Genomic DNA, 25,921 nt, shown 5'->3' on the forward strand with positions numbered 1-25,921 from the left:
TCCGGGAACGTTTTGTCACTGAGATGCCTTTAAAATATGCAGTAGAAATCTTTTCAGAATAGAAGCTCGTACTGATGATGGTCAAAGGTCTTCAGAATTTCTCAAGTGGCTCTTTAAGTTTTACTATATTGTATCTTACCACACTGTGTTTTAGCACATTGTGCAGCTGTTTTTATATTAAACAACTCACTATGTTTGTGTTTTTGACGTTTTTAAGTGATGATCCTTTGCAAAAAAAATTCATTCACATGAATGAAATGCTGAACGATTGAGGATGTTACTGGGAAAGCTCTCTCTTTGAAAACCTGGTCCCTTAGTTGCAGCAGTCTGTACCTCAAGCTTTTTGTACTTCCTTCCTTTGAATGAATTAGTTTCTTCAGATTTTGCTAATTATTTCTTATGCTTCATGACTTTGCAGGTGAAGTTTCTCCTGGGGCACAAGGGTGCTATAAAGACCGGACCCCGTCGGTCACTCATAGCCCAGAAATAATGGACCCGTCAGAACTGCAGCCCTTTTCCAAACCAGAAGTGGCGCTGACAGAAGCCTTGACCTTTTTAGCTGATGACGACTGGTAGGTGTAAACTTCTGTCTGCAACCCGAGTGTAATGTAGAAGGCATTTATTTTGATAACTAACTGTAAAAAAACCCAGCAAAATGCATATAACATCAAAAATAGTGAGAATTGATCTGTGAGAAAATAGGTTTTTTCAGCCCAAATCTAGATTAAACTGTAACTGTTGTAAATTGAGGCTCAATAACTGAGCCTTCAGAGACTTGTAGAGATGTCCAAGTTAAGCACGGTTCTGCAGAGGGCCCCCCCCGATTCCTTGTTGTCACTCTCTGTGGAATTTACGGCTTCCCTGTGCTCTGACTGGCAAAATGAGGTTACAACGCTGCTGACTTTTCAACTTGGGGAAGGAAAGTAATCCTTTAATTGCCACGAGTGCAAGCTATGGACAGAGCTGTAGGAAAGAACTGAGAGACTGCTATGCTAACGTAGTCCTGCCACATTAAAAGAAAGACTCACTTTGAAAGAATTTCCTACATTATATGTCATTGCTTTATTTCACAGTCTAATTTGTTTGCTCTTTGGTTTCATAGAATTCTGTGGTTTAGTATTTTAATGAAAATTTGCAAATGTTTTGCATTTTTTTTGTTTGCTTACATAGGGAGAAGAAAATTGAAGGTCTGAACTTTGTTAGATGTTTGTCTGCCTACCATGCGGCTATTCTGACTGCAAAACTGCACGAAACAAGTTTGGCTGTGGCTCAAGAGGTTAAATTTTACCATCAGAATATTTCCCTGACTATATGTGTGTATATGTATTTTATAGCTCTGAGATGCACTGAAGTGAAATGTTCATCTGTGGTGAGCTTTCCTCTGTTGGACAGTCTCAAACGGATGAGTTTGTAGTTCAGCAAAGCAGAGATACTTCAGATACAAACACTTGATCTGATTTGCTAAGAGACCGAAAAAATTTAGATTGTAACTTTATAACAATTTTCATGTGCATGTCTTTTAATTCTCACACATTGTGAATCAAGTTAAAATGTATTTCTCAGTTGCTTTTAATGTTACTTAAAAATTACAAAGGGAAACATTAAGTTTTGATTATTTTAAAGTCTATTTTATAAACATCATTCATTGTTTGTTTGGGTTTTTCCTGTGTGCAGGTCAAGAATTTACGCTCAGGTGTTTCTCGAGCTGCTGTGGTCTGTTTAGGGGATTTGTTCACCTACCTGAAAAAGAGCATGGATCAAGAACTAGATAATACAGTAAATGTCCTTTTGCACAAAGCTGGTGAATCCAACACTTTTATAAGGGAAGAGGTAGACAAAGCACTGAAGGCTATGGTTAATAATGTGACTCCAGCACGTGCACTTTGTTCTCTTATAAATGGAGGGCAAAGGTAATTCTTATAAAGATTTTATAAAGAAATAACTTGTGAATAGATTAAGTTTATCAAATATAGTCTTTTTTTTTTTAAATCAAATTACAATAGTCATAAATTTGAACATACAGTAGGTCAGCTCTGCAAACCTTCTACCTAGGGCAACGTTTGTTGGCATAAAAGTGAAATATAGCCTGTCTGTTTCTTTCTGTACATGATGTAAAAAGTTGGCTGTTGATTTTGGAGCTTGGCATGTTTTCTGATCATTTTGCAAGACTTCAGTAATTGTATTCACTGTTAGTATACTGTTCTTGAGAAACTGCTGTTTCACTTTGCCTAGTAAAGCTCACATAGATAGCGTTCTCATTTTTCACTTGCTCTGCAATCAAATGCCTGTCTTTCAGTTTTCAGCACTACTTTTTATTTAGAAAAATTATTTACAACTTGCAGTTCTCTGGGTGCAACTGTCTTGGTGGATTTCCTGTTCTTCTCTCGACTCAGCTGGTTAACAGTCTTTTTGTCTGCATTTTAATCTCCTTTACAGTGGTGGTGGCCGTGATTTGCTTGAGTACCTCAAATGTGACACGCCTCCATTCCTGGTTGCATGGTTTCATTCTGACCTCTAGCTCACCTCAGGCTGTAGCAGAAGTTACATTCCTTTCTTTCATTTTCCTTGTTAAGTGTGTTGTTCTTTTTCTTTTATATCCCCACTCCCTGTACCAGCATATTTAATCAAGCCATTAGGCATTCCAGTCTGTTAGTGATACACCTACTTAATCTCTTATCGATCTGTCATCGCTTAGATGACATTTAATAGGCTCCATTTCTCGTAGCCCGTCCTTTCCATTAACTACTTCAGATGCTACAGTGTAAATCAACTCTCAGACTTTCTGCGCAGCTACAGATCTTGATTCAAAATGTTTTGTTTCCTATTTTATTTCCTGGGAAGCTGGTTGCTGTGGAATATACTGATTCTATCTCCGAAATCCAGTGAGAACTATACTTCGATTATCTGAGCTCTAAACTGAAAGGCAAATATCAGCCTTGGGATTTAAATTATTTATGAAACGTGCCCGCATGTAGTTGTTTTTGTGAATTTAAGAGCAGCAGATAGTAACCGCACATTGCTTTAATTCAGAAGCCACGTGAAGTCATCTGTTTATGTCCTCCCTTCTTTTCTTCCGAAATCCCTGGCCAAGCAATACTCCTGACCATAACTGTCTACATCTGATCTCCCCATTTCCAGTGACAGTTTTCTAGACCTGTAAAGATTGACCCCTCCAATTTGTGAACTCAGATATGTTTTCAGATATCTAAGGCATCAAATTTATCTGAGCTGTGAGACTGAATACAGCATTTGAAGCAGGGATTAATTTCTTCACAGCTAAGACTTCAATTAAAGCAGTGTCTAAATCATGGAGTACATTGTTTTTCATGCACAACACATCAGTGGATGGCCTAACACTGTGAGTTACAGCTTCTCTAGTATCATCCTCAGGAAACTGGCCATATTAGCAGCAAAGCCCACGCGGCGTATCTGGAGCTATCCTCTCTAGAGGCCGTAAGAGTGAATAGGAGAATAATCTTTCCAAATAGAAATTTGGGAGAAAAATGGTATGTGTCTACAGTACAAAGTGGAAAGGTTGTTTGACACAACTGTGGAATTACCCAAAGCGTAGCTTTTCTAAATTTGGCTTATACATTTAATTGCTTATGTTCACCAGAACTGATGTGTTCAAGTTAACAGTTAATATTTTGCCTACAATTCCTAAGATCTTTTAAACTTTACCTGTTTCTGGTCAACACATTTCAGGCTGGTTCTTCATCAGCTACAAAGTTGGTTTTGTCTTTACCAACAAGAATAATTAGAAACATTTTTATTTGCTTCTGTGAGATGCTGCTCTAAAGATACTGGATTATTGCTGTGAACTCACCTCTACGAATAGATGCGTGATCCCAGAGCGTGATTCCAGGACTAGATCTGAAAGTGGTTGTATTTCACAAATTTTAAAAGTCAAGCTTGCAGCTGCTTTGTGCAGTGTAACCTTGGTGAAAGGCAAACACAGTCGTTCAGGAAGAACGCTGGGTGTTCGTGTCAAACTGCAGAGCTGGGGAGCTGCTGATGTAGCGTACCCAATCCCTTTCCTTCGCTCTCTCCTTTAAACCTGTTTTTCCCCATGAACGATGAGCCCCACAAATGTCTCATATACTGTGCGGTGAAACTGTCCTCAAAGTAGGATTTTTAATCCAAAGATCAAAATAAAATTGGAAAAGTTTGAATTTGCAGAATTGTGTACTCTGAAAACATGTGGGCTCAGCAGGTACAGCAGAATTTATATAAAAGGTCAGTTTGCTGCACAAGTTTGAAAATTGATGCCAGCTTTTCTCTCGTTGTCATCAGCATAGGTGTTTACTGGCCCTGTTTTGTAGAAAGTAGGCTTCCACAAGATTTTTAGAAGTCAACAGAATACCGCTTTATTTATTTTTAAATGGATGTAAAATACACATGTTTCTGAGCATAGGGACTAGTTTTTCGTAAAGTTGATGGAAAGAACACTTAGTAGTGTGCTTTCTGAGGTATTTTACTATTATTTTAAGGAAAACTAGAAATTAAATTCTAAAAAGAAGAAAAGTACTAGTTTTATTAATCCAAAAGGCGCAGTTAGAGTTTGACATTAAACAAAAAGGATATAATTATTCTTTTTTTCATTCTGCATTCTTGTAGTTTGGAATTCCAAGTGAATGAAATTTAATCCAATGCATTATCCTTGTAAATAAAGTTGCTTGTCTTTGCTCCACAATGTCTTGTCTGTCAGCCAGAATAAGTATCTGCATATCAGCACTGTACTAGTTGTAGATTATGCCAAAGATGAGAAAAGAAAACTTGTATACCGCATTTGGTAGCCACATAAATACTGCTGTTTAACTTCTGTCATGAGTTTTTACTAAGCAGCTGTGTTTTCTTTAGCCACCTGCATTCAGCGGTGAGAAGATGCACGGCCCAGCACCTGTCGGACATTGTAGAACGTATGGGGCCAGAGTGGATTCTGTCTGGAACCAAAGCTGTGGCAGATCGGATTTTCCCTGCAATAGCCAGGTTTGCACAGGACAGCTCCCAGCAAACAAGGTTAGTAAGGTTAATAGCTACGCTAAGCACATTCCAGGTGGCTGAAACCTCTGCATCACAGGCACAGTGTGTGTTCCTCTGCAGTGACAGAGGATAGAATCACAGAATCATGTACGTTGGAAAAGACTTTTAAGATCATAGAGTCCGACTGTTAACCTAACGCTGCCAGGACAGCGTATGTGAGAGGAGTTACCTGACTGCTGCTGCAGCTGTGCCCGGCCTGGCTGCAGGAGGAAGAGGGCTTCAAAGGCCGTACTCTGCTGGGCACAGACGAGATGCAGGCCACGGAGGGAATGCCGGCACTGGGACCCACGCTGTCTGGCTGACGGGGCTGGGCCATCCTGTTTAAAGATGGCTGAAATGAAAGACTGTTCTCAGTAATTCGCTCAGTTATTGATTACATAGTGATTCTTGAGCATAGTTTCTTTGTGGGAGGATGAAAAGGGTATCTGGTTACTAGTATAGATAGCAATCTTCCTGTACTTTTGTGTTCTGGAATTACACACCTGTAATTATCAATGGAGTTACAAAGCAAATCTGTGTTTATGGATGCGTATGTGATGGTCTGTGGCCCCGCAGGTATTATGGTCGAAAGATGCTCTTCAGTATTATGACTCATCCCGATTTTGATAAAACGCTTGAAAAGTACGTGCCAGCCAAGGATTTGCCTTACATTAAGGAATCTGTTAGCAATCTGCGTGAAAAGGTATGTGAAAAGCTCTTGTTTCGCAGCTGAGAAATGTAAACGTGTACTAGTGGCATTAGGTGTAGACAGTGATCCTGCAGGGAACGAGGGGAGCGCCTTCAGAGCAGGACAAGTAATCAAGTGACCACAGCGTGGCAAGGTGCTGCTTCTTAGCTGCCCTGTGTGTGCCTTTACTCCTTGCAGGCACACTGCATCCAATGTGCGTTGCTACTGTACCTTGCACGGCCATCAGACTTGCTTTTCAGGGTCTCCAGCAGCGCGGAACTGTATCAGCCCTGTTAACTAACGGTTGCATCTTTGTGCAGGGTTTGGGGGAGATCCCGTTAGACACACCCTCAGCAAAAGGAAGACGTTCCCATACTAGTAGTGTTGGACATTCAAGGTCATCATCTACTTCCAGAGATGCTCTCAACAACACTGACAGGTGATGATCTTCAGTGTTTTACCCTGTTGGTGACTTGACTCTAGGACAACAGCCTCACTGTGAGAAGAGAGTATAGAAACACTCACAACAGGGTTGTGAAAATTAAACATGCCTGAAGGAAAAGGAGAAACTTGACATGTCCCAGATAAGCTCTTTTAAACAGGATAACTGGTAATATTAAAATGGCTTTGTGCATTTTGCAGTTAATTTGTCTATTGACTGCCTATGAGAACACACACAGTACACCAAACACTTGGAATGTCACCATCTGTTAAAGATATTGCAGTTCTGACGCTATAGAAGAAACATGATAGTGATAGTGGCAGTGCAAATTTGTACACTTACCAGGACACTAAGTATTTAGTTAGATCCTAACTGGGGGTGCTGAAGGTTTTAGGATATACTTTGTCCATTTTTAGTTTTCTGTTTTGTCTTCTATTGAACAGAAAAAGAAGCCTCCAGAAATTTAAACCAAGCCAAAAAACTGCAGTGTGTCCAGGAATATAGAGTTCATAGGGGCTGTGACTGCCTCCAGGAACAGATCTCTTTAACGCGCTCTCTACTATTCAGTATAATAACTAATTCCACATTTGGTGGTACATTTTGCTTTGGCATGTAAAACTACATGTCTGCTTCCCTAGAAGAGGTGCCACTTACTGCATTGTGCCAAAGCCTCTCTTATCTTTGATTCGGGTACTTTTAGTGGCCCGTGATACACTAATAGGACAGGAGGTTTTGATGCCACCTTTTGTTCTCACAGACCTGATAGTTTTGAATTTGAAAATGGAAGAAAGATGCTTATTCCATTCTCCACCATAGTCTTCCCCCCCGCCCCCCCTACAAATTAGGAATGAGCTAATGGTATCTGGACTGGTCTGTAAATGCAAAATACTTATCTGGGCACAGAAGTGATTCCACAGATTTTATAATTCTTTCCATGACTGTCTAGTAAGGTTAGATGCTACAGAAAAATTGTCTCAAAATCCTCTATGAAGAGTTGTTAAATTTCTGTCTCAGCGTGGCAAGTTGCATAGGTGCCACCTAGACTGAGATCAGATCAGTGTTTAAAGTACTTTGAGAATAACAAATTAAACTACAGAAACTTTCTCATAAAGAAACATGAAGCAGGACAGGGCTCCTGCCTAGCTGTGGCTTATCTCTTGTGTGATAGGTGTGTGTATATGTATATATATAGGTTCTGTATGCGCATTTAGAGTGGAACAGATATTGAGACTTCTGGAACAACAATTACTGCTAGGTGATTTTTTGAAATCACCATGTTTAAAGGAAAATCCTCCAGCGGAAGATTCTCTGTTTACTTTTGATATTTGCACTTAGATGGAAAGCGCATGTCTGAGATTAAAGACTCCTGTTTCAACTTGCTTATGTGTTCACTGAATAACTTTTTCCTTTCCAACAGAGAGACTACAGAAGCCCGCGAAGTCACAAGAAAACCAGCTCCTCGTAATTCACTAGAAAATGAAGAATATGTTAAAGACATTACAGGTTTATTGAATGCAAAAGACTTCCGTGATCGAATAAATGGCATTAAGCAGCTGTTATCAGATACAGAGAAGAATCAAGGCTTTGTTGTTGCAAACATTGTAAAGGTAACTCTATGAAAACCTTTTATTTCAAAGGTCTTTGAAGTTGTGTCACAAAGTTTTCTGATAAAAATCTTGGCTCCCTCTTTCAATAAGAAGATCTGATTAACAGGCAAACATTGAGGAATGGGTCAGGTATGCTCAAGGGGCAGATACGTATCATAGAATCGCAGACTGGTTTGGGTGGGAAGGGACCTTCAAAGGTCATCTAGTCCAACCCAACTTGTGCAGTGTCTCTGCTGTGGAACCACGAAATACTTCTGTGAAACTCTGCAATATCTTAACTGTGAATGTTTCTGAAACCTTTAAAACATTCTTTTTGCTGAGTAGAGCTATGTCTTGCTAAAAATATTTGCTTGCAGAAAATATTAGTAATACTGAAAGCTACAGATGGCTTGTTTACCTCCATCACATTGTATAGGAATGATTCAAATTCAGATGAGGTGAGATAGGGTTGAATAATAGACAGTATGAAAATACAAATTGTTGCTTTAGTTGCTAAAAAAAATATATCACAAGTATTTGCGTATCAGAGCCTTCTTTTGCTAAGATGGACAATTAAAGTGTAACAGTAGAGGAGGAAACATAATATCCACCTCAAACAGTAATTGTTAATTCCAATTAATGCTGTTTGGATACTTTTTCAGATCTTTGATGCTTTCAAATCTCGCTTACATGACTCAAACAGTAAAGTAAATCAGGTGGCTTTGGAGACAATGCACAAGATGATTCCATTGCTGAAAGACAATTTATCGCCTGTGATCAACATGCTAATTCCTGCCATGGTAGACAACAACCTGAACTCCAAAAATCCAGGGATTTATGCGGCTGCCACAAACGTTATTCAGGCTCTATGTCAACACTTAGGTGAGTAACTTACTCCCTTTTAATTGTAAAGTGTTTTAATTGTATTAATTAGCTTTTAAATTTAAAGAGTTACTCGTTACAGTAGTTTCCATCCAATCATTACATTGTGTAACGGATCGTTGCTTTTATTCTCATACTTTTTAAAGCATACCAGTCATCTAGATATTTTGCCAGTCCAATAAAGAAGAACAGCTAGCTGGGCTTGTCCTAAGTGCATGGGTGGTTGGGATTTTTGCTGTCAGGGTGACCGAGCGCTGGCACAGGTTGCCCAGGGAAGCTGTGGCATCTCCACCCTTGGAGACACTCAAAAGCCATCTGGACGCGGTCCTGGGCAACCGGCTGCAGTGGCCCTGCTTGAGCAGCGGGGCTGGACCAGATGATCTCCAGAGGTCTCCTCCCACCTCATCCATTCTGCGTGATTCTGTGTTTCATTATCCAGGAGCTTGCCACACTGCTGAATCTCTTGCACAGGCCAAAGAACTAGATTCTTGAGGATTCGTGTATGCCACAACTATTTTCCTTCCTCAACTCTTTTGGCTTTGGAGCAGAATCTTGGCATTTTCAGTAAATGAATACGCTACTTTTTACCAGGTTGTAGGAGTTAGGGCTTGTTAGTGGTGTCTTTTTATGCCCTGAAATACATCACCGTGTTTTTTGAAGTTAGTATCTCATAACTAAGGTTCTTTCCTACATTTTTCCATATTGTGTTTATTTCCAGACTGTTTAATTTTTTTTGTTTAAAAATTTTAACATATTTTGTTCCTTCCATTTAGACAACTATTTGCTTCTCCAGCCATTCTGCACAAAAGCCCAGTATCTGAATGGAAAAGCAAAACAAGACATGACAGAAAAGCTTGCTGGTAAAGTGATGTTTTACTTTGCGTGTTTGTGTGTTTGTGTACCATCCTAATTAGGCAAATTCATTGTAGAACGGTGGTGGCTGAATATCCCCCCTTCTGTCACAGTAGATGGTGGGCATTAATGATGCGGCAGTTGTCGAATTTCACCCCCTTCTAATCCACACCGGAGCTATTGCTGACAAAACAAAGTGTTACGTAGTCAGATCGTCCCCTGGAAGATGTATGAATACCTTCAGCTGATAGTAACTTTAATGTGGAATCAGAGAGGCGTTCTGTTTTGTAATGAGTTGCATTCTGGCGGTGACTGAGGGGGTTGTACTGTACCGGGACCTGGGTCCCCAGGTGCCTGGCTCTGCCCGGTCGGCAAACGTCTGATCCTGTGCAGGCCAGAGGCGCGGGGCCGACTGAGCAGCGCAGGCTTGCCCGCCTCACTCCCCTCTCCCAGTACCTATTCCCTCACACCCTTGCCAGGAAGAAAAGAGAGGGATGGCTGACTGCTCTTTCCAGGAAATACACTGTTCTCTGAGGCTGCCTCCTCCCCGTTCCTGAATTTTACTTCTGTACCTTTTTACTTTTTGCAGTTGGGACTTGTTCTCGTTTTAAAGTTTTTGGGAATGCACGCTGGGGCTCAGCCGTAAAGGAGACGAGCTGGCAAGCTGAGCCGCAGTCACCACAAAAATGTCAGACTTCATAGTGGTCGTCTTCCTAAACTGGTGTCAGAAATTTCAAGACGAAATTGAAGACAAATTTTAATCGGAATTTACTTACATATCTTAACATTGAGGATTGTTACTCGCAGAAGTGCTGAATTTTGCTGTGATGATTTAAATGAACAAGGCATGTCTTTATGGGGAATATGCTGAACCAAACAGACAGCATTTGGCTTACTTTCAGAGTTCTGTGTGTAGTAGCGGTGAAATTGAACTAAAGAACATAATGGCCAGCCTGTTCCTGACATACTCCTCAGTTTATGCCTTCTGAACGTGTTAGTCACCAGCCTTTCAACAGTCAGCCCTTGCTGGGATTTTTTGGAGTAGTTTGTGTTACATGTCCGAGAAGAGTTCATACACGTTCTAGCAGAAAGGCAAGCATTTGCCAGTTAAACACTTAATGAATGATTTAATTGTCTAAGTTTAGGGAAAATGCTTCACCCTATGTATATTTATACTATAAGGTCACTTTGTTCCTCAGACTCAAATACCTGCAGTGTATTTCTGAGACAGAGGGGAAAACGTAAAATACCAGATGTTACACAGTGCACTGTGAGAAATAACGGTCCTTATCATAATCATAGCTAAAAAAAATAAAACGGCTTTGTTTCTTTTACTTGTTTTAATTTAATGGAAAATTGTAATTAGCAGCAGTACCAGTGCCACTGTGTCACTCCTGAGAGAGGACAAAAGAGGCGTTTGTAGGGAATCGTGGTATGTTTTATTGGAGCGCAGATGCTGTTGCAACAGACAAGCTCTTGTCCACAGCATGCCTTCATTAGTTGCTTTGACAGGATGATTTGACATTAAGTGCTTTTAAACACCTCTCGAAGCAGGGCATCACTTCCAAACTGTATTTTAAAAATTGTCCTCAAACACTCCTTGATGGCCTGTTGTCTTTCTTTTGCAGATCTTGTTACGGAGTTATACCCACGGAAGCCTTATGCTGTGGAGCAAAAAGTTCTCGTTGTCCTTTGGCACCTCCTGGGAAACATGACAAACAGCGGCTCCTTGCCTGCGGCCGGAGGAAACATCCGGACAGCCACAGCGAAATTATCCAAAGCACTTTTTGCACAGATGGGTCAGAGTCTGTTAACTCACGCTGCATCTCAGCCACTGCACATCAAGAAGAGTTTAGAAGAATTTCTGGAGATAGCAACCTAAAATAACAGTCTCTGGGTGCGCGTGAAACTCAATCAGCCGACTGACCTGGACAGACAGACAGCTGTTTACATGGAGACGCGTGGGGCTGTCCCCGTGTTGCCGGTTCCAGTGCTGGGCTGGGTGCTGGGGCTGGCTCCCCTCGCCGCTGCCAGCGTGGCCACAGGCAACAGAGGAAAAGCCACCGCTGCTCCTCGGCGCTGCTCTTCGGAAGACGCCGCGCAGCGCCCTGTTCGTAGTGGTGGATGTCAGATTGCTAACGAATAAACAGACTGTTCACACGGCCACGTTTTGACTCTAAGCCTTACATTGGTCAGCAGAAGGAAATCCAGAGACAGTCACACAGTACAACAGGGTTTTGTATGGTATTTGTGGAAAAATATGTATTTTTTTAATCCACTTCCCCAGTTGTGCAGTATTAGCTTGCTGTGGCAGCTGTTGCGGTACGGTAACGTTTGCGTGGTGGCTGGGCGTGCTCACCTGCGCGGGAGTGTACAACTGCGGCGGCCACCGGCTCTGAGGGACAGGGACAGGGAGACGAACCTTCCCCTTCCCCTTCCCCTTCCCCTTCCCCTTCCCCTTCCCCTTCCCCTTCCCCTTCCCCTTCCCCTTCCCCCGGTAAAGCCACGGCAACCGCACCTTGTCCCGCCCGGTGCCCCCCGCTGCCGGCACTGCACGCGTTTCCCCGGGCAGCTGAGGCGAATAAACGGATTTATTTCTGTAACGCTGCGGCCGCCGCCTCTTTGCCTGAGCGGGGGAGGGAGGGAAGCGGCGTCGCCATTTGGCGGCGTGGTGGGGGGGAGCGGCTCGGGCGCATGCGCGGCGGGAGTGGTGGGCGCATGCTCTGCGCGGGCGTGATGCTGTGCGCAGGCGCGGCGCTCTGCGCAGGCGCAGTCCTCTCTCCCTGAGGCCCGGCGGCGGCAGGCGCGCGGCGCGCTGGCGGTCGGCGGCCCCGCGGCAGGTACCGGTACCGGGGCCGGGCCGGGCCGGGAGCGCGGGCCCGGCGCTGGGGGAGGGCGGCCGAGGCACCGCGGGGAGGGCCGGGACCAGCGCTGCCGGGCGGGAGGCCGAAGCGGGGCGGGGGACTGCGGCGGGCGGGGTGCGCCGTGCCCGAGGGACGCTCTCCGCCTGCCGCGGCGGTCGCCGCGCTGGCTCCCGCCGCCGTTCCGCGGGCCGGCGGGGCGCTTGGAAGAAGCAGCCTGGCCGCCGTGTGCACTCACTGGCGCGTTCTGTCTTTACTTGGTACGCTGCAGCGGCCGCCAAGGCTGTGGGCAGGGCGGCTCCGGGCGCCTCGCGGTGCGGGACGCCGTGCGGTGTTCCCGCCAGCGCGGCGTCAGTCACCGGGCGGCCCCGGGCCCTGGGAGTTCCCGCAGCTGCTTCTCAGGGCTGTGAAACGCGGCGCGGGGCGCAGCCGTGGCGCTGACCGGCTGTGTTTTTTCCTAAAGGCTTTCCCGTTTGTACGCGCCGATACCGTACGCCGTTCGTGCGTGACTGAAACGGCTAAATGGCCTGTGTTGGCGTAAACTACCCACAGCTGCTGCGCGCAGTTGCCCGCTGGAGTTCTTTAGCTGTTTAGCCCGGGTGGTGCGGGAGCGCCGGCGGTTCGGCCGCGCTGCTGTGCGGTTGCCGCTGCCGGATGTGCGTGAGGCTGGGCCCTCCCCTCGGCGCCGAGCGGGGCCGGCCGGGGCGGCTGAGCCTGCGGTGCCGCGGCGGTTCGGCTGGTGCCGCGGCTCCCTCGGCCCTTCTGGAACGCCGTCGGGGGGAGCCAGCTGACAAACGGACTCCGGTTCTGTTCGGAGGGTTGCGTGCAGAGGTGATGCAGCGCCGCTTTCCCCTCTTTCTTTTTTTTCCCTCCTCCTGACGCGAAGATAGCTGCATTTGGGGAGTTGGCTTTTGAGCCAACCAATACATCATCTGAGTCAGGTACAGGGGGAAAACGCCTGTGAAATATCAGAATAAGTTTTGGCCGTAAATTATTGCCTTTTTAAACACAACTGCATTGGCTGTCTTAAATTTTAGAGCCGTAAACTTCCATTAAGCTATTTTTTTCAAGTGCTGGGGCTGCTGTTTGCATAACGCTCCTCCTGTGCCGCGATTTTATAATCTTTGCAGAGGTAAGCTCTGAGTGGTAGCTGCTGTTTTTAACGAGGCGCATCTCTTCAGCGCGTTTCCCTGGGAGAGGCATAGTGATACTGCTTTGGTATTTAATTTCTTACCTCACAAACTGTGTTTGTTTCTAAACTCAATACTGAACACACGTCTCCAACGCTCGGTAAAGAATCCAGCTTTTGATGCAGGCTTTCTGGAGCGGCGCAGGGTGTGGGGAAGAACTGGTCGTTAACGAAATAAACTGCTCAGCTTACACAAGCATCCTCTTTTCCTGTAGGACAAAAGCGCTGTAGTGCTCCGTGCAGTCACGTCGTGTTCGTGTGACTCCTAAATGGCGTGAACGGTTCCTTTTCGTGAACAGCTACCGTACAAAGTTGCAAAACTATGAACTATTTACCTTAGGACAGAAACTGTGTTTATACGCCTGCCAGATGTTGTACACAAATAGAAATAACGACTTTTAAAGAACAGTTGTTAGAAAACTTGCAGAGTAGGCCGTGTGGAGCTTTTAACACTGCCGAAGTTACCTGGCCTGGTGAGCTCCTAGGGAAACAGAAACTGTCGTCTCACGCGTTGAAGCTGCTGCAGACAGGGCACAGATATTTTTTGTTCTATCAAGCGTTTTTTCCCCACTATAATATTGATGGCTTATTGATGTAGTTGTTGAAGTGAAAGCAAACTGTCTGCTCTCTTTTCAGGCTTTCAGTGGGAAAGAACTTTGGAGATACAGAGTGGGGCGGGGACTTTTTTTTTTTTTTAAAAAAGCAAAACTTACTTGCTGTCATCCTCTCTGAGGAGAACCGAAGGGAACTAGGGGTGGCAGTTGCCTTAGTGCCGTTGAGGCTGGTGGTCTCGCACTGTTCTTCATCCCAGATGTACTCACAGCTAAGAGCTGCTGCAGTCTGCCTGGGTATTGCATTGCCTGCAACCCGTTAGTCGCGGGGATGGAGCCTGGAGAGCGTTCAGCTGAGTGCCTTATGCCTGGGCTTCGGCTGGCGATGGCTGAGACCGGCGCAGGCAGAGCGGCACGCAGCCGGGTTAGGCTGGCCTGGCGTTTGCGAGGAGGGCAGGGCCGCGCAGCAGCGTCTGGCAGGAAGATCAACATGAAGAGTGGGAGGGAGATGGAGTCTGTCCTGAGGGGCAGGAGGAACCCTGACTGTGAGCTGTGGGTGGGAGCGAGTGAGTGTAAGGGGCTGCCCCTGACGCTTCTTGCGGCCCTCTGATGCTGGCTGGTTTGTACAGACGTCGTTAATACGGACTGAGTCTAGTGCTGGTAGTAATCCTTTTCTCCGCAAGTTATCCCCAGTTCAGCTGGGCATTGAGGGTACCTTTTAACATATTTATTTTGCAAAGAAGTTACTGATCTGTACTAAGCAGGAGGTTTGAATAAATTTGAAGAGAATTCTTTATTTGGAATAAACTTCCACTAGACTCATACAGGAAGACAGTGTGGGTTCACTTTTATGCTTTGATAGCTGCTTGTGATAGTTTGTTAGGAAAAACACAGTGATTTGTATACGCAGGTCTTAAAATGTATGACTGCTATTGACATTTTTTAAATTGTGAATAAAGCTTGTGTAATTGGTGAAGGTTTGTGGTGAAGTACATGGATGCCTGAAGCCCTTGGGAGACTCTTAGCTGATAACTCATGCCCAAGCTCCGCTTGAATCTTCACCGTATGAATACCGAGTCTTTTTATTTTCACAGAATCTAGCGCTACCGTTTCCCCAGCTATGGAAAACGCAGATAATACCGAGGAGGAGAAGCCGACCGTAAACAATGACAGCACAGACAATGGCACTGAAGCGGCCACAGAAGAACAGCAGATGGACTTCAGTACAGAAATTATGAGTGTAACTGAGATGGAACAGTCACCTGACAGTTCCCCTGACCTGGATGAAGAGAACACGCAGGAGAGTGAAATTCCAAATATTGAAAGTTTACAGACAACAGATATTGACACTTGCTTCCCTCCAGATTTTGACAAGTTCTGGAAAGTAGTGGAGGACAATCCCCAGGATTTCACCGGATGGGTATATCTGCTACAGTATGTAGAGCAGGAGGTTAGTACGCCCCCCTTTTCCTTAGCCTGCCAGAAATAAACAGAGAAAACCCGGAGAAGTCGTGGATAGTCCAGTGGCAAATTTAGAGCGGTACATCAGGCTTTCACAGATACTGTTTTAAGACAGTTGCCCTTGCCAGTGTGGTCAGCAGAGATCACAAAATAAAAACAATTGTTTTTAAGACAATATTAAAAAAATAACTGTTTTCCAAATAATGTGAAGTTTGTTTTGTTTTTTTGTTTTTTAAGGAAAGGATTCATTGCTTTTATTGTGTGTTTCCTGCAGAACCACTTACCAGCTGCCAGGAGAGCGTTTGACAGGTTTTTCACACATTATCCATATTGCTATGGATATTGGAAAAAGTACGCGGACCTTGAAAAGCGCCACGACAACGTTAAGCAGTCTGATGAGGTATGTAGGTAGCCGGCGCAGCTGTCACCATCGCTCCTGTTGGCCAAACAATGACTAACCTACCGCAAGTCATTTGGCTGCCAGTACCTGCCGTCTGTGGTCAGGTTGGTAGGGATTTTGTTTGCACTTGTCACGTCTGTGGCATTTGTAGCTAATGTTTTTTCTCTTTGTTGGCAGGTGCGTTAAACCTCTACAGTTTGTCAAGCTTTGCAGTGCAAGCCTCTGTATTACACTGCAGCTTAACAAGTAGGGCAGGGCTTTTCTGTCACTTACATTTATTACTCATTTTCAAAGCAATATAGTTGGTTTGCTGGTCACAATTGCTACATCTTATTGCATTTTTGGTCAGACGCTGTCAATGATGCTCTAATGGGTCTGTGCCCTATGGTCTGTACCCCAAAGCCTGCCCACACAACCTGATCAGAATGCAGGGACCGCTGCGCTTTGAAGATCAAGACTCTGCACGTGGAGATCAGAACATTGCCATGTTCTATCCAACCTCCACCCAAATGGTAATGGTAGATTATTTAAACAAAATTCCAGTAATTAGTATTTCTAAGGTTCACCGGATAACACAGTGTTGCCTCTCTATTAGGACGCCATTAAGGATTTGAAGTACAGTTCATGTTCTCTTCATAGGTTTATCGCAGAGGGCTTCAGGCAATTCCTCTTAGCGTTGATCTTTGGATACATTATATAAACTTCTTAAAGGAGACCTTGGACCCCACTGACCCTGAAACTAACAGCACTATCCGAGGGTAAGTTGGAAGCAGGCTTCTCGCGGTGACGCCAGGAGCCCGTACGTACGATTGCACAGCAGTGGGATCAGATGAATGTGTTTAAGCCGAGGGGCGGGCTGGCAGCAGCCTGCAGTTACTTTAAGGACCTGTAAGAGACGATGGAGCCAAATTCCCTGAAAAGGGGTAGACAATACAGCGTGCACGAGAGTCAAAAGTGCTGACTTGAGAGCTTCGGCCTGGACGCTAGGAAATACTTAGCGCGGCACAGGAACGGGCTCCCCCAGAATTTTTGGAATTTAATTCCTTGGCGGTTTTCAGGGTGTGGCTAGAGTGTGTCTGACCTCAGCGGCTGGTGGTGGTCGTGGTTAGAGTGAGAGGCTGGACTGAAGTCTGACCCAAAACCTTAAGTGAACGTTAACTGAAGCAGCTTCTAGCTGCATGGCTGGTGTATAGCTTTTGTGTGTTAAACTGCTGAAGTGATGGGTTTAGAATCTTTGCAAGGTCTTAGTGGTAAAGATTTTGTATTTTCGGAATATCTTGCCTTCCTGCAAGTGGCTTTTTCTGTTGCCTTTATTCTGTTGTGGTAGAGCTGGAAGAAAAAAAAAGTGAGAGAGAGATCTTGCTACAGCTATCCAGAAAATAGTTGGAGGAATTTAAATAATGAATCTAACTGTGGTTGCGAGTAAATAAGGACGCTCATGATCTTTAAATAATTAAGAGCCAGAACTTTTCTTCCTTGTTTTGTCACCGCATCCAGAAACAACTGTAAAATTATTTCATTTTTCAGAGCCTACGAACATGCAGTCTTAGCTGCTGGGACAGACTTCCGCTCTGACAGGCTATGGGAAATGTATATAAACTGGGAAAACGAACAGGGAAACCTGAGGGAAGTGACGTCCATCTATGACCGCATCCTGGGAATTCCAACGCAACTCTACAGTCATCATTTCCAGAGGTAAGGAGAAACCAAAGGTGTAGTTAATGCTGTGAGTTTCTTAAAGGCATGCTAGCCTACTTTGGTAAATGTGAAAATGTTCACTCAGAACAAAAGCTTGAAATAGTTACTGGATTTTATGGCGTTATCTATGTACTCCTGCAGTTTGACTGATTGCTTTAAAGTACTGAGACACATTTTAGGAATTTGTTTTTAGATAAATTAACAAATTCTGCTGTGGAATAAAGGAAGGCCTTGGGATTGTGAGGAAAAAGAGAGGATGTCTCTGAAAAATGAGGATGAGCGGTTTTGAACTTTAATTCCTCATGCAGTGCTCACATGTGATGACATACTAGCAGAGTTGACGGAAGAGAAGTACTTGGTTAAGGTTTAGACAGTGGAGTTCCGCGTTAATGTGGAGAGGTTAAGAACTAGAAACCTTAGTTAAATTATGCACCAGTCTTCCTCGTGATTTCTACAGATCTTTTGGTTTTGGAAATAAAGAATCTTCCTCTAAAACTGATCTTGTCCTGTGCCACCAATTTTACATGGCAAGCGGTCAGTCTTTGCCGCTGAAGATCACAGTCCTGCCGTCTCTCTTTGAAATGCAAAGCTTTTGAAGTGTGACGGATAGTAGAAGTTGCGTTCCGTCTGCGTGTTGTCAGAAGCTGCGTTCTCCGTGTTACTCTAGATCGATCAAGTAATGCAGAACCTCACTGGGATTTGTTGTTGTGCTCTGGTTATGCAGAGTATTGCTACATAAAACATCAAATTTGCGTTGACTTGTTTTTAACTCTGCTTAGGTTTAAAGAACACATCCAGAACAACTTGCCTCGAGACTTCCTGACTACTGATCAGTTTGTTCAGCTGCGCAGAGAGCTGGCGTCTGTGAACGGCCATAGCGGGGAGGACGCGCAGCCCGGAGACGACCTGCCCTGCGGCACTGAGGATATAACTGACCCTGCCAAGGTACGGCATGCTGCATGTTCCTTGGCCTTTCCTGCCTCGCTCTGTGGCTGAAAGAGGAGTTTGTTTGCCGACAGCTCAGTGTATCTGTAGCTGAGGTATTCCCGCAGTTCTGTGGCATCATCGCTCTTTGGCTCGCGTGATAACTGCTTTTGCCCACAGGACATACCTTCCCAGTGTTTGCGTAGGTATTAAAGAAACTGAGTTAAAAAATCGAAGAAGCGATGTACAGAAGTTTAGGAATGAATGTTAATGATTCCAGTTAACAGATCAGGAGCTGTGGTCTAAGAGAGCTCTTCAGCAGCAGTGGTCTGTGCAGGTTCACAGCCTTCAAAGGCGGCTGAAACCTTGGGGCTGTCCAGAGGAACTGGGAACTGTGGAAGTGTGCATATACTGGACCCAGGTTTGGCTTGGATCAAAACTCATCTGTAACATCAGGGCAAAACTTCCGATAGAAAACCGGTTCAGCTGGGCAGTCAGGGTCCAGGCACCTTCAGGGCAGCATCCCATCCCTTCCCCGACTGTTCCGCTGACATTTACTGCAGCTGTGCTGCTTTGAATTTGTGCGTATTACTGTCATCATAATACGTGTACAACGGCCATGCAGTGTCTGCCTGTGTTACATTTTTTAAAATTATGTTTTAGCTGGTCACTGAGGTAGAAAACATGAGGCACAGAATAATTGAGATTCATCAAGAAATGTTTAACCACAACGAACATGAAGTCAGTAAGAGGTGGACGTTTGAAGAAGCGGTAAGTTTGTTTTCTCTATGTAAGGCAGCGTGCGCGAGAGTTTTGAACGTAAGACTGGGAGCCAGGAATTTTGAGTAACGGTTGGGCCTTACGATTTACACTGGTGTGGGGCTTGGAACAAAGATCACCTTTAACTCCTCTGCCGTTTTTCCTGTGAAAAGGCAACTTTTCCCCCCCCCCCGCCTTCTTTTTTCCTGGCAAATAGCATATTGCGTAACATGGTTCTCATTTTAAATGTATTTTCTTTTTAAAAAGACGTACCTTGAAGGTGTGTCCCAGCTGTTTAATACAGGGACTCCTTAACGGGGGACGTGATGTGAGCACTGTCACGTTGCTTATTGCGCTCTGTTAGACTAGGCCCGACACCTTAAAAACCCCTCAGAAAGCGCCTAGCCGGCCCTGGCGCCGCAGATGAGAGCGCAGTCCAACTCAGGCGGGCTGCCCTTTCTCTGGGCAGCCGAAGCGGTGCTGCCAGCCGCCGGGTCGCTTCTGTAGCAGCTGACCTGTGGTCGAGGGAAGGAGAGCGTACGGAGCCTGGCCCTGGGGTAGTGAGGCTCAGATGTGCTGATGTGTTGTGGAAAACGGGTCTGTGAGCGTAGGTGTTAGCTCAGGAAACCTGAAGCTACAAGTTATTGAAACTCGGGAGAATGCTGAAACTGGGGACGTGCTGCAGAAAATGTGTAAGAAGCGGTGCCCTCTCTTGCTCGTGGCCAGAATCGGTACTTTTTCTACCAAGAGAGGCTGCGTGCGCTGTACGTACCGATGCGGTGGGTCTGCGAGGAGACGAAGTACCAAGTTAAACCTGTCTTTAGAACAGACAGCAAGGAGGTGCGCAGGCAACGGATGTCGCAGAAGTGAGAGACCGCTTAGACCTGTTTTACCGTTACTTAGCGGAAACAGCGTACCTGGGAATTCCTCAAAATGGGAAAACGGCATTGGGTTCCGTGGTAGAGTTCAGTGAGGAGCATGAAGGGGGTGACCGGCTTTAAATTTCAGGTGGCCTGAAGAATGGAATGTTACTCCTTAAGTATTGTGAGTTCTTTATCCATTTGTATGTATTTGTGTCCCAGATGGAATTGCAGTACGAGAGAGAAGTAATCAGGTAGAGTTGCAGATGAAGGGCACAAAAAGCAAAAGATCTCTGGGAGGACGCTCTGCTGTGTTTAGTTCAAAGCAACGTTTAAATTTTCTGTGCTGAACTCCGTCCCACCCAGCTCCTCTTGTAGTCATCAATAAAAACGCAATCTTGCTAGCTCTTGGACTAGTCAGCTCAGTGTAAATATTTCATGTGAAGCTCAGTTCCGCGCTCTCTTTCCTTGTCGTGATTCTCAGCCAGAGCTGGAATGCAATTTGTCGGAGATGCGCAGGTACGGCAGTGTGTGTGTGTGCGGACAGCACCCGTTGGTGTTTACGATCTCGTCGTTACGTTGTCACCGCAGGTTTGCTAGGGAGTAACTGCATCGAGTTCTTGCTCAGCTTCTGTAAACACTTGCACTGAAAAAGCTTTCTAGAAACGCAAGTTCCTGCCCTAGGATGTAATCGTCCCCAAAATCTCTGGACCAGTTCTTGGGTGGCCCCAGCAGGCTTACTTGGCCAGATAATTTAGCGTCCTTCTGAAGTCCTGTGCACTTAAACAGCGTTGCTTCAGCGGTGTGTGGCTGTTTGGGTGTTTTAAGCAGCTCGGTGGTATGCTTACTAGTCCTAAATCGCCGTACTGTGACTCTTGCAGATAAAGAGGCCTTACTTTCATGTAAAACCTCTGGAGAAAATTCAGCTGAAAAACTGGAAAGAGTACTTAGAGTTTGAGATAGAGAATGGCACTCACGAGCGCGTTGTGGTCCTCTTTGAGAGATGTGTTATTTCTTGTGCCCTCTATGAGGACTTCTGGATCAAGGTAAGGGAAGCGGTGCACCCCTGTCTCTGCTGGCCGCGTACATTGACCTAGTGACTAACCTTCTGTACTCTTGTGGAACGTTGTTCATGTATAACTATATCTGTTGCATTAGGAGATGGTCTGCTTGCAACCAGATTTGACTGCTGCATATGCCAACCTCGTTGCCTCTCTACGTCCTTCCTTACAGAAACTAGTCTAGTGGTTCCATAAAGGTGCTGAATGGGTTTAAACAAAAGAATTTTATCGTTCTGGCATGTTTTTAAAGAGAAATGCAAGCTTTACATGTGTCGATCTCTGCTCTGTTTTCAACCATAGTATGCCAAATACATGGAGAATCATAGCATTGAAGGAGTGAGGCACGTCTACAGCAGGGCTTGCACAATACACCTTCCTAAGAAACCCATGGTCCACATGCTGTGGGCTGCCTTTGAGGAGCAGCAGGGTAAGAGCAACGCTGCTTTTCGCTGGGAGGGGTTTTCTTTTTAAGAGGCTCTAGGGTGTCTCGTATCTGAAAGCATCTTCACCGGTGTTTTAGGCAACATCGATGAAGCAAGAAGAATCTTGAAAACGTTTGAAGAGTGTATTCTAGGGCTAGCAATGATTCGCTTACGGAGAGTCAGCCTAGAACGCAGACATGGAAACATGGAAGAAGCTGAACACCTGCTGGAAGAAGCCGTCAGGAATGCCAAATCCATTAGCGAATCGTCCTTTTATGCCATCAAATTAGCCCGACACCTCTTCAAAGTACAGAAGAATCTTCCGAAGGCGAGAAAAGTGCTGTCAGAAGCCATAGAAATTGACAAAGTATGTGCTCCCTTTTTGCTGTATTAAAAAAAAAAATCTCGGTATTTTTCTGAGCCTTTTATTTTATTTTTTTTTAAATATGGCAACAATGATGACAGGAGTTGTAACTGTACGTAACGTTTCGTTACTCCATGGAGACACCAGTCCCTCTAAACTGATGTTGCCGTTTGTGCAGCTGGAAGCTTGTGACCCTTGTTCATCAGGAGCACGATGCGCTTCGCTCCTTCATTTTCCCTTTTTAGAATCCTAAGTGTTGCAGATGTGTTCACCTCTCGAGGTGAACAAAATTGATTGTGTAGGCAGTACTTGTAGATCGTTTTGTGTAACAACAGAAACGCTTGGTACTGCCAGTACTGTTAGCGGAGGTTTCGCGTCTGCGTATCAAAGCAGGTCAAGGATGGCCAGTCTGAACAGCCGGTCTCTTGGTGGGCTGTCGTGTGTTTGTGCCCTGAGCGCTCCGTGTGCCCCTGGTAGGCGTACGTTCGGTGTTGCATGCCTAACCTGACAGCGCGCAGCTCCTAACACGCCTTTTGCACAGGAAAATACGAAGCTGTATCTCAACTTACTCGAGATGGAGTACAGCGGCGATCTCAAGCAAAATGAAGAAAACATCTTGAGCTGTTTCGATAAAGCTGTTCACGGCGCGTTGTCTATAAAAATGAGGATTACGTTTTCGCAGCGAAAAGTGGAATTCCTTGAAGATTTTGGTTCCGATGTAAACAAGTAAGATGTAATCCGTGCAATGAGCAGATCAGGGTCACCAGAGGAGTGCTTGCAGAAGCAGGAAGGAGGGGGTAGGGTTAGTGCCATCCATTAGTTTGGGTTTTTTATGCCAGTTTCTGCGTTGTATGCTTTTAACAATAGCTGTCCTTAATTTCTGCTGACTCTGACCGTTCTAACTTGCATGGCAGCCAGCCCTTGCAAGTTTGGGATCCTAGACAGACCAAACAAAATAGTTTTCCATTCCCAAGTGATTCTAGAGCCCAGAAGAAGTACAGGAAGTGGTTTTCACCCGGAGTAGTACTGACAGAAGCGGCGGTTTTGTATCATACTCACTTCCAGTATTTAAAGAAATGTTGGTTCCAGAATATTGATGCTGCCCGGACGGGATCAGCGTGCAGCTGAGGGAGTGCCGTCACTGGGAGAAGCAGCTGTATCCCCAATAAGTTTTACAAGACGGTGTTATAAAGGAGCTTTGTAAAAGAACTGCATGAAATGTGGTAGACGTTGAGCAAGTTGGGAATTTCTGAGCTAACAGAAAATTTTTCACTGTGCATTGTGGAATCCCCCTCCAAACAAAGTTTTCTGGCTTTCCCATCTCCTCGGTGGAACACTGATTCAAATTTGATGACGACTGAGTTTGGTTTGGCATATTTTGTAATTTTTACAGTTTGAAGTAGACATTTTAACATGTTTGCTCATGTGTTTAAAATGTTTACGTGGCAACGGTGAGCGAAGCTCTGCTTCTTTTTGTCTCCCGCAGGCTTTTGGACGCCTACGATGAGCACCAAGCACTTCTAAAGGAGCAGGATTCTTTAAAAAGGAGAGCAGAGAACGGGTAGGAAGTCTGTTCACCTCGGGGCGTAACGAACTTGATAGGTGATGCTGTGCGGGGTAGCTGGGGCACGCGCTACGCTGAACTGCAGCTGGGGCAGAGCGCTTTGGAAATGCTTTGAAGACAGTTTGAGAACAGTCTCGGAGGCTTGGGGGCGTTCCGTATGAATATACAGACATGTATTTTTCAGCTTTGAACCTGCTTGCAAGAACAAAACCACTGGTTTTAATCGCTTAAAGTATAAACTAAATAGGGCCATACTGCTGGCTAAAATATTTGGAAACAGATTTATTGGAAAATAACTTTTTGACTTACGTGTCACAGAGAAATAGAACGGTCCTGGTGAAAAGGACTCAGTCTCCGAGCAGAAACATGTTTTTCCTGTCTCAGCTTGAGCACCAGAACAAGTTAAAAACCAGACTTGTTCTGAAGCACAGCGTGCCACTGTGTTTCTCTAAATCGCGTTCTGTTCCCCTGTTGGGCCAGGGCACCGAGTTTGGAAATGTTACCCTTACCCGTGGTAACATTGCTCACACAAAGACACGCTCAGAACTTGGTCTGAGACGCCAGTTACTAGCAGGTGTTACCCTCACAGATCCGAGGACCCAGACGAGAAGAAAATGCTGACAGATGACCCGGCTCTGGCGTCGGCGCAGATGATGGACGGAGACATGCAAGTCAACCAGGCAGCGTATAACTACAACGCCTGGTACCAGGTGGGTGCGCGTCGGCGAGGGCCGCCGCAGGCTGCTGGCGTCCCAGGGAGGGGTCAGGGCGCTGCAGCCGTCCGCCCTGGCTCTCGCGGGCTGTGCGGTCGCAGCGGGCGCGGAGCTGGGGCGCAGGCAGTGGTGCTGCCCTTGCCTTCTGCTCTCTCCCTTCTCCTCCCTCTTACGAGATTGTGCTGAAAGGGAAGCGCCGGGGAGCCGCAGAGCAGGTGCGGAGAGGGGACGTGAGCAGCGCGAGCCAACCTCTGACCTGCCCTGTGTCGGGAGCCGTGCCTCGTGCGCGCTTACTAAGCAGCTAAAAACGCGACAGGCAGCAGTGCCAGCAGTACCAACCTCCGCGCGGGGCTTGCAGCTGCGCCCCTCGTCAGCCCTGCCTCCGTGGCAGAGCCCGCCGCCAGCGGGCGTTTGAGGCGGGCCCCGCGCCGCACGGGGAGCACCCTCGGCAGCGGCCCGAGGCGCAGGCTGCGTGCCGCCTCGCCGGAGAGGGACGGGGCGCGGGCGTTCCGGGTGCGGCACGGGTACGGCCGCTGCTCGGAGCTGTGAACGCGGCCGAGGTGAACCCAGCGACGCCAGCTGGCTCGCTGGCTGTCCTTCCTGCAGCACGGGCAGGCTGACTGACGCCACGTTCCTTTTTTCTCCCTAGTACAACTACCAGAACGCGTGGAATTACGGACAGTATTATCATCCAACTTGATCCCTAGAGCGAGTGAAGTTCACTGTGCTGCAGTTTCGACAAAGACAGAATAAAAAAATTTCTATTTTTCTAAATTAGGGCTGTGAGAGGACTGTTGTAATACCTGCTTTTTGGTCTCCTGCATGTGAAGTGAGCTGCTGTTCACAGGGTCTGTGTGAAGCAAGGTCTGTGTGCTGGTACCTGATCAATGGCATCTCTGTACAATTCTAGTTTACCATAAATGCGTTTTTTTAATTCCCTGCACTAATTTATGGAGATATCTGAAGAATTTTTTTCGGTCTCATGATTCCATAGACTTAATCGGTAAAGCTGTAGGGGTTCTTTGTTTTGGTTTGGTTTTTTTTCCCCCAAAGCCATTCTGCTGCCCGGGGGCGGCCACCACGGCTGCCGCCGGAAACAGGCGGAGCACGGCTGCGCGCTCCTGCTCCGCTCTCCTACCGCGGCCTCAGCCCGCTGCACCGCGAGGCCTCTGCCGCGCCCCAGCCCGCTTCGCTCCCGTCGTTGCGATTGAAACTCTTCGGATCACCGCGGCAGCCTTTGCAAGCTGCGCTACGTATTTTCTATTCCGTGTGGGGGTCAGAAATTAAAAACGCAGTGCAAAATGACGTTGCATTCTTTTTTAAAAAGCACAAACTGTGTTTGGGATGATTTTTGTATTTAGAGTTTTTCATGTACACAGTGTGAGCAGACTTTTTTCATTTTGATCGAAGTGATCATTCTCATTTTTGTAATAAAAGCAAGGAATTGGGTAGTCCTCTGCGCTTTCTTGGGTTCCTCATGCGAGCCAGCGGGGAGTACGCCAGGCTCGGTTCGAGGCCTGGACCGCTGGGGAAGGCGGGGGCGTGGCCGGGACAGCCTCTGGAGCGCGGTGGCCATCGTGCCCCGTGCTTCTAGAAAACGTCTTGGAAGAGAAAGTCAGGGG

At 45.9% G+C, this 25,921-nt stretch overlaps 2 protein-coding genes and 1 non-coding gene across 7 annotated transcripts in view; all 3 read left to right on the forward strand.

Moving 5' to 3' along the window:
• Nucleotides 1-11,632, forward strand: part of TOGARAM1 (TOG array regulator of axonemal microtubules 1) — a 38,376-nt gene extending 26,744 nt beyond the window's left edge. For both annotated transcript variants that reach the window (XM_086748512.1, XM_086748513.1), the window contains exons 13-22: nucleotides 419-572; nucleotides 1,171-1,276; nucleotides 1,675-1,910; nucleotides 4,861-5,019; nucleotides 5,599-5,725; nucleotides 6,031-6,149; nucleotides 7,570-7,759; nucleotides 8,401-8,620; nucleotides 9,394-9,480; nucleotides 11,101-11,632. In XM_086748512.1, coding sequence (XP_086604638.1) covers nucleotides 419-572; nucleotides 1,171-1,276; nucleotides 1,675-1,910; nucleotides 4,861-5,019; nucleotides 5,599-5,725; nucleotides 6,031-6,149; nucleotides 7,570-7,759; nucleotides 8,401-8,620; nucleotides 9,394-9,480; nucleotides 11,101-11,354 — 1,652 coding nt within the window. In that variant the 3' untranslated portion in view covers nucleotides 11,355-11,632. The remainder of the gene's footprint in view (nucleotides 1-418; nucleotides 573-1,170; nucleotides 1,277-1,674; nucleotides 1,911-4,860; nucleotides 5,020-5,598; nucleotides 5,726-6,030; nucleotides 6,150-7,569; nucleotides 7,760-8,400; nucleotides 8,621-9,393; nucleotides 9,481-11,100) is intronic.
• Nucleotides 11,633-12,242: 610 nt separating this feature from the next.
• Nucleotides 12,243-25,750, forward strand: PRPF39 (pre-mRNA processing factor 39). 4 transcript variants are annotated; one of them, XM_086748202.1, is made up of 14 exons: nucleotides 12,243-12,312; nucleotides 15,168-15,523; nucleotides 15,809-15,934; nucleotides 16,574-16,692; nucleotides 17,462-17,629; nucleotides 18,412-18,577; nucleotides 19,220-19,327; nucleotides 21,057-21,221; nucleotides 21,537-21,663; nucleotides 21,757-22,025; nucleotides 22,564-22,748; nucleotides 23,509-23,583; nucleotides 24,176-24,296; nucleotides 24,949-25,750. In XM_086748202.1, exons 2-14 carry the CDS (start codon nucleotides 15,194-15,196, stop codon nucleotides 24,997-24,999), a joined length of 2,010 nt encoding a protein of 669 aa, XP_086604328.1. In that variant the 5' UTR covers nucleotides 12,243-12,312; nucleotides 15,168-15,193; the 3' UTR covers nucleotides 25,000-25,750. The 4 variants fall into 4 exon arrangements, with proteins under 4 accessions (XP_086604328.1, XP_086604330.1, XP_086604329.1 ...); XM_086748204.1 differs by lacking the exons at nucleotides 12,243-12,312; nucleotides 15,168-15,523 and adding exons at nucleotides 16,112-16,180; nucleotides 16,284-16,446 and having other exon boundaries at nucleotides 15,807-15,934; XM_086748203.1 differs by lacking the exons at nucleotides 12,243-12,312; nucleotides 15,168-15,523 and adding an exon at nucleotides 16,112-16,446 and having other exon boundaries at nucleotides 15,807-15,934.
• LOC147600417 (small nucleolar RNA SNORD127) lies at nucleotides 22,106-22,191 on the forward strand. The gene has a single exon (XR_015258856.1). It is a non-coding gene; the product is annotated as a small nucleolar RNA SNORD127 (small nucleolar RNA).
• Nucleotides 25,751-25,921: the final 171 nt, after the last annotated feature.

The sequence above is a fragment of the Chlamydotis macqueenii genome, chromosome 5 (genome assembly GCF_036417535.1).
Source record: "Chlamydotis macqueenii isolate bChlMac1 chromosome 5, bChlMac1.mat, whole genome shotgun sequence".
Classification (NCBI taxonomy): Eukaryota; Metazoa; Chordata; class Aves; order Otidiformes; family Otididae; genus Chlamydotis; species Chlamydotis macqueenii.

Excerpts from the sequence above, each read along its gene's own strand:
- PRPF39 (XM_086748202.1), top strand. The coding sequence starts at position 15,194 with ATGGAAAACGCAGATAATACCGAGGAGGAGAAGCCGACCGTAAACAAT. Across the intron at positions 16,693-17,461 it reads ACTAACAGCACTATCCGAGG|AGCCTACGAACATGCAGTCT; the intron begins GTAAGTTGGAAG and ends TTCATTTTTCAG. Across the intron at positions 24,297-24,948 it reads ACTACAACGCCTGGTACCAG|TACAACTACCAGAACGCGTG; the intron begins GTGGGTGCGCGT and ends TTTTCTCCCTAG.